Raw genomic sequence first — 25,869 nt, forward strand, 5'->3', positions numbered from 1 at the left:
TGCCCACAATTATACTAAAATAACAAACAAACAAACAAACAGGCTCTCACTCTGCTGGCCCTGGGACAGTCCTTGCCCTGGGTAAGTTACTATACATTTGAAGGTTTGGGTCTCCATTTTTGCAACACTCCCCCTGCAGACCTCCAGGGGACTGGCACACCTCTACAAAGGGGCTATCAAGGTAATACAGCAGGCTGACCCCGAGATCCTACTTTTATCATCATCCAGATACGCCCTCTCCATCCCTTTACTATCTCAGAGCCCAGACAACACAGAAGAGCTGATACGAGAATGCAGAGGAGCGAAATCAGGATAGAACCCCAAACTCTGGACTCTCAGCCCAAACATCCAACCGGGCTCAAAATGCCTTCAGAGCCCCAGCTGCCTTCTTCTCTGTCTGCATCTGCAGCTTCTGCCTCCCTCCAACTCCACTCCACCAGCTCCTGCTCAATCTGAGCCTGAAATCAGATGCCAAGAATCTGCTTCTGACCTCCTCTGCCCAAATATTTGAGGAGTCACCTCGCCCGCCACAGGAGGAAGGAGCAGGAAAGGAGAGAGAGAGGCCGCCCAAAATCAGCCTGGCTATAAATAGTGGGGAGAGGGAGGGCGGGGAGCGTGCAGGAGTCCCAGACCAGCCTGGTACATTTAGACATGTAGGTTTTCCCTAAGGGGGAAGTGAGACCAGGTTGTTGGAATGGAAAGGAACATTGGAGGTCAAGGAGGAGAATGAAGAAGCTGGAGGAATCCAGATAATGGAGGCAGCACGATATTAGAATAAATAACCTGCCAGAGAACTTTTGTATTTGAGTCTGGAGTTTGGAAATTCATTCAATTAAAACAAATGCTGATACCGTGTGATTCCACTCCTGTAACACTGTCAAAATGACAGAACTGGAGAGAAGAGGAACAGATTGCTGCTTGCGAGGGGACAGGGATGCAGAGGGGGTTAATATACAAAGATAGCACAGGGAGTTCCTTCATGGGGATGAAGAGTTCTGTATCTTGACTTTGGTGGTGGTTATTCAAACCTATATGGGAAATAAAATTGCACAGAACTATGCACACAGGTGCACACATACACAAATGAATGCATATAAAACACTGGGGGAAATGGAATAAAGCTTGTAGGCTAGTTAACAGAATTGTACCTGCGTCAGCAACCTGGTTCTGATACCGTGCCACAGTTACAGATGGTGTCACCACTGGGGGAGCTGGGGGAAGGGCACAAGGGAATGTACCCTTTTTGCAACTTCCTCTGCACCTGTAAAACATTTAAAAAACTGATATATGTCCGGACCCAGCAAAGACTTTGCCCCTTGTCTGAGTGGAAGCCGAGGTTTCTCCAGCCCCTTTGTCCCTCTTCCCCTCCCTCCAGAGCCCCTATTTTCCATCTCCCCCAGATGACACATTTTCCAGCTGCTGTGTCTAGCTTAGGAGCAAACACTTTCAGAACACACTGCAGGGTTTACTTCTCCCTCCACCTCATCTGGCAGCAGAGCCTTGGAGCATACGTCCCAGGGCCTGCCTCTTCCTCCTCAACACACACAGCTTCAGGACTTTCTCATCCCCCCTACCTCTCCAGCACTAGAGTCCTTCTGTGGCCTCTTGAATTCTGGCCATAGCCAAAGTTCGAACTCTGGGAGTGGCTGGGAGAGAAGGAATAGAAATGTGATCGAGGGGAGTCCTTCGAGAAGTGGCTTGACCACTGTGGTCTTGGAGGATCCGAGGGAAAACCCCCTGTGCCTTGGGGAGAAGGACTGGGAGGTCACTTCCCACAGGGAGCCATTCAGACTGTCTTGAGGGCCCCTTTTTTTTGAGCATGGGCTTCATGTCAACATTTGGAACTTGGTCACACCACCAACGGCCCCCTCTTGAAGCCCAGCCAGATTTCCCAGTATGAGAAGCCTTCTCCGCTCACACCATGTCCTCCCTCAGTCCTCACCCAACCCTAACAACTCGGCAGCTTCCAGCCCTAATGCTTAGCCCAGCCAGTCAGCTTGGAGATCGCTAATTAAAGCTAACTCTGAAGGAGACCTCCAAAGAACAGAGAAATGAGTGGAGAAAAGAATTACAGAGTTGCGTTCATCCATTCTAAGAGAAAGTAATCCGGGTGGGAAACTGTAAGCAGAGGTGGGCAGAAAAAGATTTCAAAGTTCAAGAGTCATTCTCTGGTTATGTATGTAGCTAGTGTCTGTCTCTACCAAAGGCAGGTGGAGCTGAGCTTCAACCGCAGTAGATACTGAAGTCAGACTGTGAGCAACAAGGGTCTAGAACAAGAGCATATGGAGGATGATATCAGCTGGGGTCCCCAGATGCAGGTACCCATGTCCTCTGCCCAGATCTAGGGCAAAGGAACAGCCAGTGCATGGGAGAGGAGGGCGGGGTTGATGTCTGCAGAGTCCTGGCACTCTCAACACCGACTATGAAAATGACAGGAGGCTGTGCCAAGGGGGGTGAGGGTAATACAGCATGGGCCTGGCACTCTCCATGAGTCATCCTCTTCCCAACCGTCACAGACTCAAGGCCAAAACCCCCAACACCAACCCCCTCATTAGCCCCTGCCCCCTGTTTCACATTCTCCTTGTCACCATTCTCTGGCATCCCTTCCAACCCCTGCCTGTCTCTCCCAGCTTTGGGAGTGAGGCACCGGGCATCTTCCAATCTGCCTCTGTTCTGCTTGCTCACTGCAGTCGGAAGCTAGAGCCAGAGGGGGCGAGGACCGGGCCAGGCTGCCCTGCGATGCTCTCACTCTTCCCGCTTCTATTGGCCAGCTGCTTTCTGGAGCAGAGCCTCTTCCCAAACACTCCTCCTCTGCCAGGATTCCCTTCAACTGATGCCCCACAAGTACAGAGGGGCACAGTGGCAGGAGACAGCGAGCCCTCCCTAAAAGTGCTTCTGGGCTCCCCCTCCTGGGGCCCCTCCCATGGAGTCTGCAGAGCAGCACAGTGGTTACCCTGGGGATCCAGTATCAGATGGCCTGCATCTGTGTCCTGGCTCTGCTTCTTCATTACTACACTGCTCTGTACCGCAGATGCCTCCCTGCAAACTGGGGGCGACTATTACACTTCACACGATTGTTCTAGGGATTAAATGAATTAATACATGTAAAGTGCTTGACACACAATAAGTACTCAGGAAATGTTGGAGAGAAAGAACACATTTAAGTGTAGGCACATACACACGGTATCCAACACTTTTATTCAGAAGTTTTATTTTAGCACTTAATGTTCTGCTTTATGTTCCCACTTAACCATTTCACTCACTAATCTTTTGACAGCTGCTCATCTCCCAGGACTTAAGGTGCTACTCTGCAAACAGCTGAAGGACTTAATCTCTAACTGGGACTCAAAAAAATTCATGAAGAATGTTTTATTCTAACTCAATCAGTATCCATTTCTTCCCCAGTCCCCACAAGTAGATGTAATGAAGTGAATTTTCAATTATGTCACTGAATCACCAAGTGAGAGCATGCCAAAGTTGGAAATCGCCTTAGATATGGTTCAGCCCCGTGATTCTCACCTTGGGTGCACATTAGAATCACCTGAACAACTTTTTTCTAAATACCTAAACAGGCTTAATTAATTAATTAGTCTGAGGCTGAGGAATTTCTTTTAAAACTTCCCCCAATGATTCTCATGTTTAGCCATGGCTTATAGTCACTGATTTAATCCAATCCCCTAACCAAAATCCAGAGTGGGTAAGCAACTTGCCCGATGTTACACAGCATGTCAGTGCACCGTGCACCAAGAGAGATTGTGGCAATACCAAGAATATTTGTAACATTCATCATTGCTTCTTGTTGGGGTTAATCTCAGGGCATCTCTCTGTAGTTCAGAAAGGTGTTGTATAATCTACCTTTTACTTGGCCAGCAGCGCTTATTCTTCACATTAAGACTTAAGTGAGTTTGCGTTCCCTGACCACAAAAGGACAGAGAGGGAACTGCACGTTCACCACACGTAGCCAGCCAAATTAGCTAAGCTCCCTAGGAGGCCGCTGGAAGTGCCTAAAGTGCTTCCCCTCTGCAACGATCACCCAGAGGCGAGGAATTTGGCCGGCTGGTGTGAGCCCGGGGATTTGCTCCCACTTCCGGCTTTCGCTGCTGCCAACCCCCCACACCGACTGCACCTTGCCTGCCTCCTAGCAGTAGGCTGCCCTGTACCCTGCATCCCATGAACCTGGGGCAGTAGAGGCCACCACCAGGCCAGGCCGCGGGGGAGACGGGAGCAAGATGACCAGAGTGGAGCATCCGGGGCAGGCCCCAGACACCCACCTTCGTCACCGCTCCCCGAGACCCCTGAGCTCACTGCACAGACCTCCCGGGAGCAAGCTAACCAGGAGACGTGCATCCCGCAAACCTGGGGAAGCAGATGCTGCCCCTAAGCCAGGCCTCGGGGGAGATGGAGACAAATCCAGGGGTTCACACCGGGCAGCATCCCCTCCAGCCACAGCCACCATTGTCCACTGACCACACCGCACAAGGCTCCCAAGGAGCTGGCCCACCTGGGGATGTGCCTCCAGTGAACCTGGGGCACTAGAGGCCGCCCCCAGGCCAGGCCGCGGGGAAGGCGGGAACAAATCCCCCGGCTCTCACAGGGTAGCCCCCCTTATTCCACCTCCACAGCTGCCACACCTGCCATCGTCCCCACTGCTCCCTGACTGGATCATACAGGGCTCTAGGGCGCAGTCTGACCTAAAGACAAACCTGGGGCAGCAGAGACCCTGCACCCCGCCAGGCCATGGAGAAGATGGGGGCAAAAAACTGGCTCCCAAGGGGCAGTCCCCTTCCCCACAACACCACCACCAGGGCTACGACCTCTGCCATCTTCCCAGCCCCCTGGCCACACTGTGCCCATGGTCTTACTAAAGTCGGTATAGAGGGAACATGTCTCAACATAATAAAAGCTATTATGACAAACCTACAGTCACAATACCCTACCAAGAGAGCGGAAAGCCTTTCTGCTAAAATCTGGAACAAAGCAAGGATACCCACTGTCACCACTTCTATTCAATGTTGTATTGGAGTTCCTAGCCACAGCAATTAAATGAGAAAAAGAAATAAAAGGGTCCAGACTGGAAAAGTAAATGTAAAAGTGTCGTTATATGTGGGTGACATGATACTACATACAGAAAACCCTGAAGGCTGTACACAGAAACTACTAGAGCTACTATCCGGCAAGGCAGCAGCACACAACATCCACACACAGACGTCAGGGGCCTGGCTTCACACGAAAGTAATAAACACTTTTAAAATTGCATCCAAGAAAATAAAATTACTTAGGAATAAATACGACGAAGAATGTGAAAGACTTACATGCAGAGAACTACAAAACACTGACTAAGGAAATTAAAGAGGACTTAAAGAATGGAAAGATATCCCAGGTTCTTGCACTGGAAGAATTAATGTTGTCAAAATGATTATCCTGCCCAGAGCAGTCTGCAGATTTAATGTGAACCCTATCATATCACTCAGGGCGTTTTTCACAAAACTGCAACAAATCATCCTAAAATTTATACGGAATCACATAAGACCCAGAAATTACCAAAGCATTACTGAAGAAAAGACCAAAGTTGGAGGAATAACCCTCCCAGACTTCAGACAATACTGCAGAGCTACAGTCATCCATGGTATTGGTGCAAAAATAGACATATGGATCACTGGAACAGAACAGAGAGCCCAGAAATAAACCCACAAACCTTTGGTCAATTAATCTTTGACAAAGGAGGCAAGAACATACGATGAAGTAAAGACAGTCTCTTCAGTAAATGGTGTAGGGAAAACTGGACTGCTGCGCATAAATCAATGAAGTTAGACTACTCCTTCACACCATACACAAAAATAAATTGAAAATGGCTTGAAGACTTAAACATAAGACAAGATACCAGAGACCTCTTAGAAGAAAACATAGGCAAAACATGACCTGACACACAACTCAGCAATGTTCCCCTAGGACAGTCTACCCAAGCAACTGAAATAAAAGCAAAAGTAAACAAATGAGACCTAATTGAACTTAAAAGCTTTTGCACAGCAAAGGAAACCATAAGCAAAACAAAAAGACAACCTACGAGATGGGAGAAAATATTTGCAAATGTTTCGACTGACAAAGACTTCATTTCCATAATATATAAACAGCTTATACAACTGAATGACCAAAAACCAAACAACCCAATTCAAAAATTGGCACAAGACCTAAACAAGCATTTCTCCAGTAAAGACATACAAACAGCCAATAGGCACATGAAAAAATGCTGAATATCACTAATTATCAGAGAAATGCAAATCAAAACTACAATGACGTATCACCTCACACCAGTCAGAATGGCCATCATTCAAAAGTCCACAAATAACAAATGCTGGAGAGGCCGTGGAGAAAAGGGAACCCTTCTACACTGTTGGTGGGAATGCAGTTTAGTGCAGCCACTGTGTAAAACAGTAGGGAAACTCCTCAAAAGACTAAAAACAGACTTGCCAAAAACTTTTGATGGGGGCGGGGGGCGGGCCAGGGCCAACAAGCTCCCAAAGGCCTGGGCCTCGCCTCTTATTCCGCCCCAGGTCGCCTGTGCCCAGGAGGGTCGGGGCGGCCTTCACTTGCCAGGCAGGCCCACCTACACAGGAAGGCCATGGCCTAAGGGCCAGCAGGTGATGCTCCAGGGCCCGTCCTGCGCCCTCCCACCTTCCGGAGCTGCACCCGCTTTCCCAAACCCGCAGAGGAGAGGCGGCGAAGATGCGGGGTTCAGTCACTACTAATGTTGGGGGGGGGCACCACGAACCAGGATGGCGAACCCCCAACAAGCCTCAGGGTCCTAACAGGCCGCCAGGCCCGGGCCTCACCTACGCACCCCTCCCTCCCTGTGCGCCTCCCCATCTGCGCAGCCCAGGCCTCACTCCCAGCGCTCCGACCTGGGCGCACATATCAGCGCCTCCTTACTTACCTGGCGGCGGCAGATTCAGCGACGGCAAGCGGCGGCCAGGACCCTAGACCGTGTTCCTCCTCGGGGAGCTGGTCCAGGAGCACCCGGCTCCGGCCCCGCCTCTACGCGCTCTGGGCCGGTTCCGGCGTCCGCGCCCCTCCTCCTCCCGCCCGTAGCGCGGACCCTCGGGCTGGGGCTCCTGCTGTACTGGACTGGGCGACTGGGGCCGGGAGGGGCCGGGCGGTGGGGCCGACCCACCCCGAGCACCCACCGCCCGCCCAGGCCGGCCGGGTCCCCATCCCAGACCGGCCCCACTGACCGGTCCCGGCACCCAACTAGAACCACCACCCACCCCGGGCCCGACCACACCCCTCAGTCCCACTCCCTGTGCTTGCCTCCCCTCCTCCCCATCACCGCCCCCTCAATGCTTAATTCTGTATTTTCTTACGCATAAACTTCTTAGGCCAGTGGCCTTCAAGTTGGAGCACACCTCGGGGTACACAGAGACTGCGCAGGGCACGTGGGCACAGGTAATATGGGAGACAGGATTTCCAGATCTGCATTTCCCACGTGTGTTACTCCTCAAAACAGACCCGTGACATGAGGCTGTCCTTTGTCTGCTAGCCTTTCATGCGAGCTTTTTCACACTCGATTAAAAACACCACCAAATCTTCATCGTCTGCTCTACGCTGTCCCCACAATGTAAGGATAATGATCCAATGTGAATTATGGATGTTGATATTGGTGTAGTCAGTCTGATGGGCAGTAAACACTTTTGTAGATTAGGTGATTTCCATTTTTTTGCTTTCAGCAAAATTTAAGGGGGACCTAATGACATTGTTATCTGAATTAATAATAAGAGTAGTAATTAATATTATCATTATATATTATTTTTAAAATCACATACCTATCATCAAAATAAAAAGTTGTAATAGTTTATTACTTTACAAATAATACTTTATTGTTGTTTTTTTGATGAGAGGTCTCTGTGTGATTTTTTTCATCTCTGTCTTGGAGGGGATATAGAAGAGTTCTATTACATTGCTATAAAATAGCTCTTTCTTGCCCTCTCTAGTTTTTATAAAAATCAGCTCTCTTAGCACCTTTAAAAAGGAACACTGAAATACAATTTGATGTTGAACTACGTCATTCCAGAAACAAGAAATAGTCATCTGTCTGTGAATTCTTAAAAGTCTTGCCCCTATATCAGGATGTATTTCAAATAAAATTTTACTTTCACATTGAGTAAATTAACAAGTTCATAATATATTTCACATTTTGATCAATGTGTACCAAAATGAAAATCTAAGAAATTATTTAATAGAGGATTGTGTTACTTAAAATTTAAAAATAAATTTATGTACAAATTTTTGTTGTAGAAACTTACATAAAATATAATATTAATACATGAATAAAAACTTTGGGGACAAATGGAATGAATGTATGATTTGAAGGTTAAAAATGAACAGTATGTAGTCTCTGACTATTAAAAAAAAATCTCACTGATTTTCTTTAATGAATGATGGTGAGTTCAAATCACTAGCACTTTAAGATCCTTTTATTCATAAAAGGAGAAATATGATTAAGTAACTGATAGTGAAATATGATGAACATTATACCCTTAAGCTTATATTCAACAATTTTAGATACCAATTAAAAATATACTAGTGAATACTTGCTGTTTAAAAATTATTTTAGGTGTTAAGCCAGAAAGGATGTTTGAAAATCACTGGCTTCGGGATTGCAGGGTTTTTTTATTTGGGTATTTTATAATCACTTCTGGAAAAAGATGTGCATTTTTTCATAAACATGTAACTGCAAGGCCCTGAGCTGCCATTTATACGCATCTGGTCACACAGACACCAGACATTCACCATCTGCCTTATGTTTGGTCTATTTCCTGTGCTTATTCTTGATTTAAAAGACGACGAATGATATTTCTATCAGTTACAGTAACTTAAAATATTTGCTCAGCAAGCAAGATTTGGCATTCTGGGGTGTTTTGTATACTATACTAATAAGTTTTCTAAATGCTCCCCCTTATACTTGTCTGTTTCCTTTTTGCAGGTAACAGAAACGAAAATAAGCTCTGTCCTGAACTTCCCAGCTGTCATGAGACAGTCGGTAGATAAGAGTATCTCTGTTTTGAAAATGATTCATAACCATCTTCTAATCACGAAATTCCTACTTAATCTGTCAGGTTGTGGAAATATCTGGGAAACTGTTCAGCACCCCTTGCTTGATTGATAGACTAGCCACCTTGTTTTGAGAAGCACTTCATTTAAAACATGCTATGCACAGTTAGATGCTGAACTTGAGGAGTCGACAGGCTGAACTTGCTGGGAGGTGCCCGCTGCCCCAAGGGCCCAGGGACATTGGCCACAGTGCGCAGAGGCTGTGAACCCCCTGCAAAGGCCTGGGAACTGGAGTTCCTTTCCTCAGACTTGTCTGAAGTCTGCACCTGCAGTCCAGGTGTCTCAAACATATTAGAAATATTTCTTTAAAGGCAAACAGGGAAAATGTTTAGTAATAAGAAACAAAACCCTAAGTGGGCTCTGGAGACAGGCTCACACTCACACCCTGTACTTCCTTCCACTCACTGAGGACAGTGTTTCCTCCCATGGTCGGTTCGTTGGGTTTTATTTCTATATTTGAAGGGTTAGGACAAGTTGTACAAACAGTAGGTACCAGGTTAATATTAATATTAATTAATTTTAGTCCTTTCTCAAAATACAAAGGATTTTGAAGAAAATTAAAGGGAAGATTTAAAGTCTATTTAAAAGATAAATCTTACTTTCCATTACCGTGGTTTAAAAAAAAAAAAAAGCAGCTGTGAAAGCAGTTAAAACTCTTACCAGGGATGTCCTCACACCCTGGTCCATCATCCTTGTGGAGAGAAGTCACAAGCCACGGGCCTGAGGCCCAAGGGGAAAACCCCCCAGTGCAGGATGCCCGGCCCCCCCGCAGGCCAGCTCCCCAGCCTGCCCCGGGCCCGCAGACAGGTCGTGTGACCATCATTCTCCAGATGTGCACACATTTGCTTTGCACTTTTGGAAGCTCGAACCATGTCCTCGGGTATCCCAGAGGGACACAGCGAGCGCTGGCAGCCCTGGTCTCTGGGCTTGGTACCTAAGCCTGTGCCTCCTCCATCAGCATCCGCCCCAGCCTCTCACCTGCCCTGTGACCATCCGTGGGAACACGGCAGCTCCGTGTTGGGGGCTGTCCTGGCTGTGTGGGGCTGAGCAGCACCTGTGGACTAAGTCCACCTGGGGCCAGTAGTGCCCCCTCCCCAGCTGTGACAACCACAAATGGCCTGGACTTTGCCTTTTGAGAACCCCAGGTCTGGTGGCCTCCCCAGGTGTCCTGTCTGGCTCGCTAAACATGACACTCGCAGTCCTACAGAGGATGTGGCCCTATGTGGCCTGGGTGGAACCTTGGTGCTGGGATCAAGTTGCCTACCCAGCTCATCACTGCAGTAAATGTGAAACAGCCCCAAAGCTGTGTTCTCTTCTGGCTGCTTCTTGAAGGGCAACTTCGAAAGGCTGAGATCCTTCTTCTGAGTCTGAGGCCAGATGTGTTGGCTGCATGTGGGTTACACTATGGCTTCACCAAGAAGTAAAAAGGCAGTGGAGTCCCATGGACCCAGCCTTCCTAGTTGCGAGCCTTAAAGTAGCTGCCAGTCACTGAGGCTGATTATGATCTGCCTCCTGTTAAGTGTGGCCCTGATTTGGGAGAGAAAAATAACGTTTATTTGAATTAAACTTGAATATTATGACAAAAATGATCAATTGCTTTAAAGATCTCCAGATTTTTTTTAAGTGCAAGAATGCAAAACTTGAAGTAACATGCATAACTCAGGAGGGCAGGCACCTGTGCATGCGGGCTGCTCAGTGACCCTGTGGGCTGGGCTTCCATGGCCTCCAGGGTGGCCTCCCTTCCTGGAAGAACATGTCTCCTTGGCTCATCAGTTTTTAATGAATCATTTTGTGGACATTAAACATCTCCTATGGAAGTTATCCCTAATATTCACAGTAAAGAGGAGCTTTACAGCATCCCAGCTCACTGAAGACAAAGCTAGCAGCAGGCATGGCACCTAGTGGCTCATGAACTGTCCCCTTCTGGGAGCACCTGCCTTCACTCAGGCCAGGCTCCCTGCTTTGTTTCCAGGTGGATGAACTTTCCCAACAGACTAAACTCCTGACTCCTAGACTCGTCCCCTTGGAGGTGGGGGTTTTGCCTGACGAGTCAGCTGGGTGAGGCGTCTGGCACACCCATGTCTGCCTGTCTTAGCCACGTCCCTCCCCAGCTCTGCCAGCATGAGCCCCCGCGTCGGCCTCTGTTTGGCTCCAGCCTGGATGGAAAGAGGGGCCTCCTCCATCCCAGCAGTGCTGCCCCCTCCTTACACCCGTCCATCTCTTTACTGCTTTACCCTTGTCTCATCTGGAGACGACAGTTAGAGCAAATTAGAGGGCAGGGAGTGAATCAAGTCTGTGATCCCCTCTGCCTTTTCTCTTCTTCAGTTCCTAATATCTTGTCTCCTCTAATTATTCATCATAAAATATATTCCTACAGCCACTAGGAACCACTCCAGTTGTCAGTGATCACCAAGGATCGTCAGCATCAGCTACTATTATTATTAGCACAGTCTGAATAGCACAGGGATGCAGGGGAATAGACTAATTCCCCTTGAAATTTTGCTCCACTGAAGCAAAATGCTCTGCTGAATCTCAGCTCTGTCTGTTGAGTGCAATTTAAGATGTGTGTGGTTGCTGAGGACCCTGGGGTGTAATCTCTATAGTGGTTAAGAGCGCTGGAGACAGACCTCCCAGAGTCAGCTCCCACCCCTGGGACAGACCACTTAATGCTGGCAAGTCTCGGTTCGTATTCTGTGCAGTGGGGACACGTGGGCATGTCCAGCACCCACTACAGTGCCCGGCTCAGCGGACAGGAGAGACTTACCGCACACACAGGGAGGGACACCTGTTACCCTGCCAGCAGCATTCCTACGCATCTTCAATTTTGCAGTTAGTGCTCCAAACAGGGTACGTGTGCGGCAGCTAAGACGGCTGTGGCTTTCAGAATATTCCTCAATGCTCACAAGCACCTTTCACTTGCTGCTTCCCGTTGTCCATCATGTCTGGGGACAAGAGGGAGGAGGAGTGACTTGAGGGCTTTCACCAGATAAGTTTGGTTACTTGAGATTGAGCTCCATAGGGAGGTCATGAGTATAATTATTGATAAGAAAATAATGTTCAGAATGATTTTTTCTTCAACATCAACTTGCATTCTTCTGATCTGGTGACAACGTGGCGTGGCATGAGGACTGGTCTCAATGTAGTGTCACGGCTACTTTCCCTGGTGCTTAGCAATGACTGTTTATCAGTATATTGGTAGTCATTCAACTGGTTTTGATTTGATCCAGGCTCTGTCAAGTTTTATTCTTTTAGTGACATACTTTTAGCCTTATTTCTTAAAATTAATAGATTAAAAATAAATACAGTATAAAATATAAAAATATAAAGAACTTCATTTTATGGAAGGACTATTCCGGTAATATTGCTAGTGGGGTTAGTTATTATTAAGGTTATTTCTCTGGGAAAACTCAACGACGAGACACGTGCTTTATAGAAAAAGCTGTAGCACCATCTTGTGTGAGATACAAATTCAGTGCTTCAGTCAAGGTAGTTTAAAGTGATGACTATTTTTATTTCTTACTGACAGGCCAAGTTCAGTTTATTTTTATTATTATAGTATTATATAGGCTCAAATAAGTAACTGGCTTTAGAATTTGGTTATTTATATTTTCTGTATATTTGCTCTTAGATGCAAGCACCCAACGGCCTAATGTATGCACAAAATTGTACAGAACTTGGAAATGCTGGATTCCATGTAGCTGAGGACACAGAAAGTGTGTTTCTGTAGAATTCTTGTGATGCTACACAGTTTATGGTATTTGATGTCTTTTACTCTTGTTACCCACTCAATTCTCAAGGTATTTCTTCCCAGTACAACACCCACAATTCTAGACGCAGTGCAGAAGTTCCTGTTAAACACGTGTAGATGTGCTTCTTGATGCACAAATTTGAATTTCGTTTGTTTTGAGAGAAGGGATCCACTAAGCACAGCAGTGAGAACAGCCATAAAAGCCTGGGGGAGGTAAGTGTCTACAGCTGCAATGGCACGGGCACCAGGGCCGGAGTCCTCAAAGCCAGTGACTGCACAAGCTCGGTGTTCACATTAAGGCTGCAATGATCCAATCAGGAGCATAAGCATCGACTTTCATCAGATAACTATAGTTCATGGAAACTATCCTGACTATTCTATTAAAACAGGAAAAACTGAGAAATGTTATAGATTATTCAAAATTTAAACTCATAACCACAAATATTTGCTAAACACATGTTTAAGTACATAATCAAACGCAGTTTGACTCGTGTGGATTTAGGGAATGTAATTACCAAACGTGTGCTCTTCACAGTGTGGTGAAATCACACAGCCCACGTGCTTCCAAGGCGTCCGCACACCAAGCCCCGAGTTGTTAATGGATATCTTGCTGGCACATGCTTCCAGCTTCCTCATAAAAATGTGAATAATTTAAATACTTTTTCTTATTTTAGGCAATTGAAACCAGCCTACAGAAGTGACAGCACTGTATTCTTCTGAAGAACAACAGCCCGGGGACTTGAATTTTCAAGCTGGAGACAGAATCACAGTTTTATCAAAAACAGACTCACATTTTGATCGGTGGGAAGGAAAGCTCCGAGGTCAAACTGGAATTTTTCCAGCCAACTCTGTTACCATGAATTAAAGTTCATATGATTTCCTTCTCTGAGAATTATAAGAAAATTATTTCTACACTCACAGGATTCACTATCCAGTTAAACAATGTTTAATACAAGTTCAAAATCTCTTCTGTTTATTCCATAAATCTTTATCCTGTATGTAAAAGATCTTGTTTTTCTATACATAAATATTTACCTTACATGTCTTTAAATAGTTTCCACTAATTTTATTACATATACTATTAAGAGTTAATGTATTCCAATTCATATGGTCACATTATTTTTGTGTTCATTTTCAAACACCCATAAACACTTGATTTGGCTTTGTGCCTGATGACTAAAAGCTTAAAGATGGGGGCATGAATTCTAACTGGGTGTTAAGCAATAACTAGAATATTTATTCTTAAAATTATTTCTATACCTTCAAAAATTGCATATGTTTGTTTCATGTACATATATGAAAATTGCTATTACAAAGAAATTCAACCACTATTCATTAAAAAAAGCTGAAATCTATGTTTTCTTTCTTTGTGAGGTTATGTTCATTTGTAGCAGTAGAATAAACTTACGTTGACATGGTTCTGTTGTCCCTAAATAAATGTTTTTAAATGCTAATTTAATGTTTTGATTTTGTTTTTCTTATTCGTGTTTTGTAAAGTAGCCAGAGGTCTGTGATTGGTCTGCAGGTTAAAACTCACCTCCATGATAGTACTGCTAAATCCTTATTTTTTTGTTTTATTAACATAAATTTGATAAATAAAATTGTAAAATTTTTAAAGGGTCTGTGATTTGAAATACACGGATGTTGTTAAAGGATTCTTACTGAGTTAATGAACACATCCAAAATCTCACCTATTTTATGTGATGAGAACCCTTAAGTTATACTCTCTCAGAAAATTTCAATTATAGAATGCAACATTATAACTGTAGTCTCCACATTGTACATTAGATCCCCAGAACATACTCCTGTTACAAACTAGAAGTTTGTACCCTTGATCAACATCTCTTAATTTCGCCCACTTCCCAACCCCTGGTCGACACCAATCTGGTCTCTTTCTATGAGTTTGACTGTTTTGAATCCCATTTGAGATCATGCAGTATTTATTTGTCCTTGTCTGATTTTTTCATTTAACATAATCCCCTCAAGTTTCATCCATGTTGTTGGAAATTTCAAGATTTTCTTCCTTTGTTTATATATATGTGTGTGTGTGTGTGTATCTATATCTATATCTAAATATCATATTTTCTTTATCCATTTATCTGTTGATGGACATTTAGGGTTTTCTATATATAATAACATGCCATCTGTAAACAGAGAAAATCTTACTTCCTCCTTTCCAGTTTGAAAGCCCTTTATATCTTTTTCTTGCCTAATTTCTCTGGCCATGGCTTCCAGCACAATGCTGAATAGAACTGGTGAGAATGGATGTCCTGATTGTTCCTGATCTTGGAGGGAAAGCTTTCAGATTGTCACTGTAGAGTATGATGTTAGCTGTGGGCTGGTCAAACATGAGCATGTTGTTTAATCTCCACATATATGTGAACTTTCCAGTTTCCTTCTTATAACTGATTTCTAGTTTTGTACCATTGTGGCCAGAAAAAGATACTTGATATGATTTCAGTTTTCTTAAATTCCTTAAGACCTATTTTGTGATTAACATAGACTCTATCCTGGAGAATGTTCCATGTTCACTTGCGAAGAATGTGTATTCTGCTGCTATTGGATGAAATGTTCTGACATGTTCTTTAAGGCCAGTGTTTCCTTATTAATTTTCTGTCTGGGTGATCTATCCATTGATGAAAGTTGGGTATCAAAGTCTCCCCCCTCCCCATAATTTTGTATTGCTATTTCTCCCTTTAAGGCCTATTAGTATTTGCTTTACATATTTAGCTGCTCCTATGTTGGGCATATAGATATTTGCAAATGTTATAGCCTCTTGTTGAATTGACCCCTTTATTGTTATACAATGACCTTCTCTGTCTCTTATTACAGTATTTTGATTAAAGTCTATTTTTTCTGATGTAAGTACAGCTACCTCTGCTTTCTTTTGGTTTTCGTTTGCATGGAATAACTTTTTCCATCCCTTCACTCTCAGTCTGCGTATGTCTTGAAGGCTGGTGAGTCTTTTGTAGGTAGCATATAGTTGGGTCTTATTTTTTTTTAATCCATTTAGCTACTCTGTGTCTTTTGAGTAGAAAATTTAGTCCATTTACACTTGAAGTAATAATTGATAGGTAAGGACTTACTACTGCCATTTAGTTCACTATTTCTTGGCTGTTTTGTAATTCCTCTGTTCCTCTCTTCCTCTCTGTCTCTGTGACTTGGTAATTTTATGCAGTGCTATTCTTAAATTCCTTTCTCATTTTGTATATGTCTACTGTGTATTTTTGCTTTGTGTTTACCATGAGAAAACATAACAGTCTGTTTTAAGCTGATAACAAATTTGCACACACATTAAAGCTCTGCATTCTTACTCCCCACCACTGCCACTTTAGGTCTTTAATGTCACAATTTATCTATTTTTATCTGTGTATCCATCAACAAATTATTATAATTACACTTACTTCAATGCTTTGTTATTTAACCTTCATACTAGATTTATAAGTGATTTCACCACCACCAGCATTACAATAGGAGCGTATTCTGAATGGAACTCTATTTTTAATTTTACCGGTGAGCTTTATGCTTTCCTCTGTTTTCCTGTTACCAATTTGCATCATTTCATTTCCTCTTTCTTCTTCAGCTATTGTTTGTCTGTAAAACTCTTTCTCTTTCCTTTAATTCTGAAGGGCAGCTTTGCCAGGTAGAGGATTCTTGGTTGATGGTTTTTTCTTTCAGCATTTTGAATCTATATCATCCTGAGAACTCTCTTCTGGCCTGCAAAATTTCTGCTCAAAAATCCACTGGCAGTCTTATGAGCATCCCCGTATCATAATAAGTTGCTTTGCTCTTGCTGCTTTTAAGACTATCTCCTTGCCTTTAACTTCTGTTGAATTACAATGTGTCTCACTGTGGGATTCTTTAGATGCAGCTTATTTGGAGTTCTGCGCTTCCTGGGTCAGGACGTCTGTTTCTCGCCCAGTTTAGGGAGGTTTTCAGGCATTATTTCTTCCAATAGGTGTTCTGCCTCTTTTCCTCTCTCCTCTCCTCTGGAACCTCTTTAATCTACATGTTCACCTGCTTGGTGGTTCCTGAAAGGCCCCTAAGTATCTTCACTGTTCATTCTTTTTCTTTCTTGCTCTCCACCTTAATAAATTCTACTACCCTGTTTTCAAGTTTGTTGATCATTCCTTTTGCTCAATCTAGTCTACTGTTGAACCTCTCGACTGAAGTTTTCAGTTCAATTATTTTTATTCTATTTTTCAGTTCTATGATTGCTGTTTTGTACCTTTCAGTATTTTCTATCTCTTGTTAAAGTTTTCACTTTGTTCATGCATTGCTCTCTTGAATCAGTGAGCATCTTCATGACTGTCATTTTGAACTCTCTCTCTGTCAGGTTGATCATTCTGGTGAGTTTCTGAAAATTTAGCTTGTTCTTTTATTTGGAATCTATTCGCGTTTCTTCATTTTCCTTGACCCTCTCTGTTGGTTTCTGCACATTAGATAAAACCACCACCTCTCCCAGTCTGGGTGGAATGGTCTCCTGGAGGAGTTGAACCCTGGCAGTCAGCCAGCCCTGAGCTCCTGGTTGTATCTTTATTAACCTCTGCGATTGTCCAAACTGCTATCTTTCTTTTAGTGGCTCCCTAGACCCATCAGTTTTCCAAAGGGGAAACTCTCAGGCAGCGCCTAAATGTGGGTTGATTGGAAGTTGGACCCTCAGACAGGACAGAGAAAGTGTGTAATACGGCCCTTTCTATAGAGAAACTGGGAGATGAGTGTTTGTTCTTGCTCACTCCATGCTGAGCTGTGGGGTATAGCTGAGGGGGGTATTCCTGTGTCCATTTAAAAAGCGCACCTTTCTTTCAGTCCTGTGGGACTCAGGAGTGGAAGTCCTCCAGGCTACCAAACCTGGGTGACTGGGGGCCCATCTCTCAAATGGCAGCTGTAAAAGCTGGGGCACTAGATGTGTGGACAGACTCCTTCCAGGGAGATGCTTGGTTTTAGTGTTGGAGTGAGCCAGAAGGAGAAGGCGGGGCTCTGGGGAGGGTCACAGCTGGCACCTGGGTGTGTGCTAACTAGATGCTGGGCCCCAGGAGGCCCTTTGCAAAGTCTGCAACCAAACCCCTTCCAGGCAAGTGGAAGGGAAGATCACATTTCAACCTGCAACCTCTGAGCTGGGGCCTAGGGGAGTAGCCCAGCGGGTGCTGGTGCTCCCACTGGTTTCGTTTGCCACATTCCTGTGGGACTGGTGGACACAGGCCCTGCTGACTTTCAGAGCTCAGTGATGTGGGAGCTTGTCCCTTGGATGGAAGCCTTAGTTAAAGGTGGGGGTGTGAGTTGTTCAGTTCAGACCCCTCGCTCCACAGGGAGAAGCTGGGAGTTGGGGGCCCCTCAATTGCAGGGCACTGCGCTGCGGGTGGGGTGTTATGGTGGGGGTGTGCCTTTCCTACCCCTTCTGATGTGGGTGTTTCTGTTACCTGATGTGTAGGAATCACTCAGCCAGGCTCTGGGTTTCTCTCAGAGGCAACTGCTCCATGAATAGCCGTGTACTCAGTGCCTCTGTGGTAGAAGGGACATTCAGGAGCCTCAAGTTACCATCTCTGTCCTTTTAAGTTCTTTCTTGAACTGCAGACCCATATCTCCCAACTGTGCATTTGACAGCTCTGTTCGGATGTGTCACAGCACCTCAAACCTCGCTCATCCGAGGTAAAGCTCGCCTGTGCTTTCCCGCCCCTAAAGCCTGCCCCTCCCGTGGTGCCCATCTTAGGTGACGGGAAATCCCACTTGTTACCGTGTCCAAACTCATTCTGCTCACCACACAACAGGCCAATAAACGGGAGATGAGGTGCTGGGCAAGGATAGTGACTTTATTCGGAAAGCTGGCCGACCGACAGGATGGCAGACTAATGTCTTGGAGAACCATCCTACTCCAGTCAGAACACAGTCTCATTTTATACAGAAAAACAGGGGAGGCGGTGTGGATGGTTGTTGCAAACTTCTTGCCACAGGAAGCCTTTGTTCCTGCAGCTGTCCATGTGAGTCAGGCCCTGGTGTCCCTGTAAACCTGCAACAAACAAAGGCTATTTTCTGTTTTGCAACCTGCCATCTCTGCATCAGTGTACAAGTGCTAACATCCCAGAACGGGCTCTCCTGTACATTTCAGGCTAAAGGCAACACTGTTTTACAAAAGGTGCAGACCTAGCAAGACTAAGCCTGGAAAACAAGGCACAGTGGTGAAAGCCACAGGAACAGATCCTATATGGATTCTGATTTGTTCTTTTCCGTTACAGAGGGACACGGTGACAGCCTCCTGGCAGTTGGCTGGAGGCGTGGCCTGCTGAGAGCAGCCTGCTGATTGGCCGGAAAGGCCGCAGGGGTCACAGGGAGGCATTATGATGCACCACGCACGGGCGGTTATAAAAGCCGGCGCCGCTGCCAAGGTGAGCCATAGCAGAGATGGCCTTTCTGGTTCTCCTGCTACTTGTGGCCACGTCCTCGACCGCCTTCTCCACACCCACCTCTGACACACTCCATGCCCATTCCTCTTGCCCTGGATCCCTCACCCACACCGAGCACTCTACTCCAATGCAAGGGTCCACCTTCGGGCCCCTCTGTGGGCCAGCAAGCACGCGTACCCGCACCCGGCACCCCTTGTACCGGCATGGGCTGGCCTGGCTCCTCTCCTGGTTCCAGCCCCACGGTGGGGGATCGGGCTCTGACAACAGGAGCACAGCGGACCCCTGCCCATCCTGGGACTGTCCCTCCCAGGCCTCTGCTGTCCCAACACAGCTTCCAACCAGCCAGCCAAGTGACCACGCAGAGACACTTGACAGAGGGCAGCCGCTGACTCCTATGCCACACTTCCCAGGACCTCCTCCAACTGAGCCACGGGTATCCGGCCCCAAGCCTCATGTGGATGCAGCACGAGTCATCCTTTGCCTCTGGCCGTCGGCACCTCTGCCGGTCCCGGGTCAGCTGGCAGGAAGAGGCTGCTACACCGTGGATGAGGAAGACATCCTGCCGGTCCTCACGCGTGCCATCCCCTACCTTGGCCCTGGCTCCCTTGGCCCTGGCTCCCTCCCTGACTCTCAGCCCCAACCTCCTCCACAAAGGGAAGAACGGGAACCGTCAGTCCAGCCTGCCCTACAGCCAGCCACCCAGATGGGAGGCCAAGACACAGACGAGAAACAGCAACCTGGACCCAAAGGCCGTCCTGTCCCTGACGCGGACTGGAAACATCCCAGGCCACCAGCCCAGGCCAGGCTCGATACACCGCTGCTGTGGCCGGAGCAGTCGCGTCGGTGGTGGTCCAAGGAGGTGACGGCAGGCTTTGGCAAGGGCAGGCACTCCAACGTCACCATTTTGGTGCCCGGGACCTTTGAGAGCATGGTCCTCTTCCTTATGGGTCACTGGGCCGAGGTGCTGGCAGGCCCCTGGCCTGGGGCCACATTCCACCTACTGTCCTGGTTCTATAACACCTGCGGGGTCATCTTCGTATTGAGACTCCTCTTGGGGAGGAGAAAGGTGCCAGCAGAACAGGAGCCCCGGGTCGTGGCAGGGAGGGAGGGGCGTGGGCACATTCCATCGGAGCCCCTGGCCCTGAGCATAGAGGAGTCCTTGGCTGAGCTCCAGAGGCTGCTGGAGAGGAATTATGAGTTGGAGTGGGAAGTGGAGGCCTTGCAGCAGCAGGAGTGGTGGTGCAAGCAGGAGGCTGAGGTCAATGACATCAAAAGGGCCTTGGAGGGTTTGCTCCGCGAGGTGTTTTAACTCTCCCCTCGGGTGGGGGGGTGAGTTGGGGGGGAAGGGGGTGGGGGGCATGGGAGGAGAGCTTCCCATGTATGTGCATTGTCGATAAATAATGTGTTGGAATGCAAAACGTGTCCACGAGTGATGGGGGCCCCAGGAACCGCATTGCACGGAGTCCTCACACCCTTCAGTGGGCTGGTGTCCACTAGGCAGTTGCCTCCGTGGTTGTGAACTACAGAGCCAGCACCATGACACCCTGCCCAACCTCCTGGTGCCAGCGCCGAGTGGGGTGCCTTTGGATGGAGAGAAACCAGGTGGAAGGTCTTTCTCCAAAGACTGCTTCCGGCCTGAGGCAGCCAGTTGGTGGCAAAACTTAGGTTTCCACCTGAAGTTCTGCCTCTGCCCTCCACCCCAGGGTCCTGCATGGGGCAGGCCTCAGATGATCGATCACGGGGGAGGGACCAGAGGCAGGAGCTCTACTCTCTGCTGCTGGGTGGGGGCATGGGGAAAGGGGGCGCAGACAGCTGGCCATGTGCTCAGAGCCACAGAAGCCCTACAGGACTGGGGGCAGACTTGCTCTGGCTGCTCTAGGTTGGAGGAGCGGGGCTGGCTGGACAGAGCAAGGCAGAGCAGCTTTCAGGTGGGAACTGGGAGACTAGAGGGTGCTGGTGGACGTGGAGGGAAGTGGCCGCTTCCAAGAGGCGGAGCTGAGAATCGGTGATTAGTAGGGCACTGAGGGACTGTGGGGCGGCAGCTCAGGTGGGGTGGGATCCATCTCCCAGGAGCCACCCCAGCAGAGTCCCCTCTCACGTCCTCGACAAGCTGTGAGACCAGAGAGTGACCGAGTCAGTGTCCTCTGATCCAGAGGGGGCAACACGGACCACCTGGCAGGGCGCTCCTCGCAGCAGGGTATGACATAAACCTGAGGATGGTCACAATGGGACGAAACAGCACTGTGAGTTTCACAGAGTTGACAAAATGTCTTATACTCATGCAATTGAGTCTAACTAGTCAGCAAAAAATATTACTGTCCCTTCTGCATACATCAGAACACATTTTAAGTGAAGTAAGCCACAAATAGAAAGAAAAATACCATATATCACTCATATGTGGAAACTTAAAAAAAGAAAGGACACTATGAACTCACCTACAAAACAAAACAACTCCTCTCCAGAGATTCACAGACACAGTAAACAATCTTATAAGTTACCAGGGAAAGCGGGTGGGAAAAGAGAAATTTGGTCATTAGAGCTTTACAAATGTAAGTCACTATATACAAAGATAGATTTTTTTAAAAGTTTCCTCTGTATAACACAGAGACCTCTGCTCAATATCTCATAATAACCTATAATGGAAAAACACCACAGCCACCACCTGAAGAAGCAAGTGAAAAAAGAGGAGAGTCAGTTATCCTGGGCTGGAGCCCAGTCCTTCACAAGTCCTTGCCCCGCCCCCCACTGCCACTGCCCCCTGAGCACACTGCGCCCTCCTCCCAGCACCAGGCTGACATGAATAAATTCACCCAGTGAACCTGGGGTGACAGAGACCGCCCCCAGGACAGACCACACGGGACGTGGGAGCAAGTCCACCTGCTCCCCCGGGGCAACCCCCATCCCCTGGCCACCACTGCCCCCTGATAGCACTGCGCCTGCCTCCCGGGAGCCACCTCACCTGGAAACAAGTGGCCTGGGAATCTGAGGCAGTGGCAGAAAGACGGGTGCTGCCCTTCATGAAGTGGTATATTTGCCCCCATCTCCCCTGCGACATGGCCAGGGGGCAGCCTCTGCTGCCCCAGCTTTGCTGGAGGCACCTCCTCATGTCAGCCTGCTCCTGGGAGGTGGGTGGGGTGTGGTCAGTGGGCGATGGTAGCTGGTAGGGGGGCTGTCCTGTACGAACCTGTGGATCTGCTTCAATCTTCCCTGCGTCCTGTCCAGGGGCGGCCTCTGCCGGCCCAGTTTCCCGGGACTCATGTTACAAGTCAGTCTACTCCTGGGAGGCTGGGGCCCTGAGGTCAGGGGGCGGCAGTGGTGGTAGGGGCGGCGGGGACCAAGGTCACCCCGTGTGAGCCCGGGGATTTGCTCCCACTTCCCGGTGTCGCTGCTGCCACCCCCCACACTGACTGTACCGCGCCTGCCTCCTAGTAGCAGGCTGACCTGTACCCGGCATCCCGTGAACCTGGGGCAGCAGAGGCCACCACTACACCAGGCCATGGGGGAGACGGGAGCAGGATGACCAGAGCAGAGCATCCAGGGCAGGCCCCCAATACCTGCCCCCGTCACTGGCCCCAAAACCCCTGACCACACTGTGCATTCCTTCTGGGAGCAAGGTAGCCAGGAGACATGAGTCCCACGAACCTGGGGCACTAGAGGCTGCCCCCAGGCCAGGCCGCGGGGAAGGTGGGAACAAATCCCCCAGCTCTCACAAGGCAGCTCCCCTTATTCCACCTCCACAGCTGCCACACCTGCCATCGTCCCCGCTGCTCCGTGACTGGACCACACAGGCCTCTAGGGTGCAGTCTGACCTAAAGATGAACCTTGGGCAGCAGAGACCACACCCTGCCAGGCCGCAGAGGAGATGGGGGCAAATGACTGCCTGCCACTCGGCAGCCCCCCTCCCCACGCTGCCAGGGCTACGGCCTCTGCCATCTTCCCAGCCCCCTGGCCGCACTGTGCCCATGGTCTTACTAAAGTCGGTATAGAGGGAACATGTCTCAACATAATAAAAGCTATTATGACAAACCTACAGTCACCATAATACCCTACCAAGAGAGCGGAAACCCTTTCCACTAAAATCTGGAACAAAAGAAGGATGCCCACTCTCACCACTTCCATTCAATATTGTTTTAGAGTTCCTAGCCATAGCAATTAAATGAGAAAAAGAAATAAAAGGGATCCAAGCTGGAAAAGTAACGTCAAAGTGTCATTATATGTGGCTGACATGATGCTATACATAGAAAACCCTGAAGGCTTCACACAGAAACTACTAGAGCTACTACCCGGCAAGGCAGCAGCACACAACATCCACACACAGACGTCACGGGCCTGGCTTCACATGAAAGGAATAAACACTTTTAAAATTGCATCCAAAAAATAAAATACTTAGGAATAAATCTGACCAAGAACGTGAAAGACTTACATGCGGAGAACTACAAAACACTGACTACGGAAACTAAAGAGGATTTAAAGGACGGAAAGATATCCCAGGTTCTTGCACTGGAAGAATCAATATTGTCAAAATGGTCATCCTGCCCAGAGTAGTCTGCAGATTTAATGCGAACCCTATCTGTTAGAAATCTGTTGGGAACAACAGAATCTGCCCTTAAACATTTTCATAGTTTTGGTTTTTTTGTTTGTTTGTTTTTTGTTTTTGCAGGAGAGGGATAGACAAAATTAACTCAAGACATTTTGGAATGAGTTCTGAGTGCCCTGAGATATCTCATGTTCTAAGTAGGTAACAGCTAGCTTTACCCACTGAAGTCTATTTTGGGAAGATCTGTGGCTTTGTTTAGCTAGTGCCTTTAGGAGAATGTGGAAACCTGTAAGAACACCTTGCTTCGGTTACAAAGTAAAAGACCATCAACGTCCTGACTAAGAGTGGAGCCTTGGGTAAAGCCTACGGAGTCTAAGCTGGCTTTAAGGACCTGGAAGAATACTGAGGAAGACTCACCATGTCTCTGAGGTACGGAAGTCCATGTTAGCTGTCTTCCTCTAAACATAAATACAAAGGGAAACTGTAAGTCAGGGGCAATGGGATTAGAAAGCTGTGCCGGAGTCAGTTACTGACACTCTAGCTACGTCAGCAGGACCTGAGTTAAGAAGAGTAGGTGGATTAGGGACTCCAGTAAGATGAGGAATTACAAAAGCACTGATGGCTCCTGCATCTTGTACAAAGCAGTAACTTGATTTTCATCTGAATCAAGTTTCCCTTCTTTCCTTACTGACAAGACTGAGGTACTGCAGGGTGAGAAAGTTAAGAACTTGGCTCTACTGTAGATTCAATTCCTTTTTTGCTTCTTGAGAGAGAGGATAGTGGGCTCTCTCAAGAGGATGTTGTTGCCACAGCTGCCACCCTAATTAAAACTGCTGGGACAGGTTTATTCCTTTTCCAGACAACGTGCATGGGCTCTACACTGAGTAGCAATCCAACCTCAACTGCATGTGAGGATCAGAGACTAATTAGGACATCTTTCAAGGCTGCATTCTCTTCAGAGGATTTTAAATAGAGATAGGTCTCTACTAGCGAAAGTAGGAAGTTTGAGATTTGGCCTGAGCACAGGGGGAAAAAAAAACAACTTTCTCATTACATAGTTTGGTAGCATTAAATTTACATAAGTCTCTACCTAAAACGCTTGCTGATGAGGAATAAGAAACTAGAAAGGTCTGATGGGTGGTTAGAGGGCCTAAAGATTTGGGGGGTAACCTGAGATCTGACAGTAAAATAGGTTGCCCAGAGACTCTGACAGCTTGAACAGAAACAGAGGTGACAGAGATAATCCTCTAAGCCTATGGTAGAGAAAGCTGAATGAGTATCAACTAAGAGAACAGTTTCTGACACTCCATTTTAAGTCTAATGGTAGGTTCTGGGGTGCAACTGAGAATTGACTGACCCCATCAATTGATCAGAAATTACCCTATAGAAGTGAAAAGTGTCTCTGAGGCACATGGAATCTAGGGAAATTTTATGTAAGCCTTTTTTTGTTTTATGTGCATTCCAATGTACCAGCTTTTACAGTATTTGCAGATAGCTTGAGATGGGTAGGGGAGGCTCTGTGGTTGGCAAGAAAAATTGGTGAGTATTGAATTACCCTTAAAGTCATATTTCTGTTTTTTAAACACTCGATTTGCAAGGCAGGATTGTTGATTTCAGTTCCTATTTTCTCCTGCTTTCCTGCAAGCTATTTTCAAAGAATGAAATAGCAACTTCAGTAATAACACTGAGAGATTGTTCTGCATAGCCAACCACACCATTTTGAATTTGTCTTTTCATATCAGAGAGAAGACCTGTTATTAAGGTGGAAATTAAAAGATTTCTATGACCTAATAAAACTTACAAACTTTTGCACAATAAAGTTAACCACAAACAAAATGAAAGACAACCTGTGGAATCAGAGAAAATATTTTCAAGTTATGCAACTGACAAAGGATTAATTTCAAAAATATACAAACAGCTCATATAGTTCAATATCAAAACAAACAAACAAACAAACAAACCAAAGAAATCCTCCAAATTGGCAGCAGTTCTAAACAGACATTTCTCCAAAGAAAACACATAGATGGCCAACAGACACATGAAAAGATGCTCAACATCACTAATTATTAGAGAAATGA

At 46.9% G+C, this 25,869-nt stretch overlaps 1 protein-coding gene across 1 annotated transcript in view; it reads right to left on the reverse strand.

Annotated features, from left to right (window-relative positions):
* Positions 1–675: 675 nt before the first annotated feature.
* The window catches only part of LOC140688912 (uncharacterized), a 140,318-nt gene continuing 115,124 nt past the window's right edge, over positions 676–25,869 (reverse strand). The window contains exons 5-6 of the mRNA XM_072948887.1: positions 1,149–1,261; positions 676–1,028 (exon numbers count right to left, since the gene is read on the reverse strand). Of these exons, the coding sequence (XP_072804988.1) occupies positions 829–1,028; positions 1,149–1,261 (313 nt within the window). The 3' untranslated portion in view covers positions 676–828. The remainder of the gene's footprint in view (positions 1,029–1,148; positions 1,262–25,869) is intronic.

Source organism: Vicugna pacos, chromosome 24, assembly GCF_048564905.1.
Source record: "Vicugna pacos chromosome 24, VicPac4, whole genome shotgun sequence".
Taxonomy (NCBI): domain Eukaryota; kingdom Metazoa; phylum Chordata; class Mammalia; order Artiodactyla; family Camelidae; genus Vicugna; species Vicugna pacos.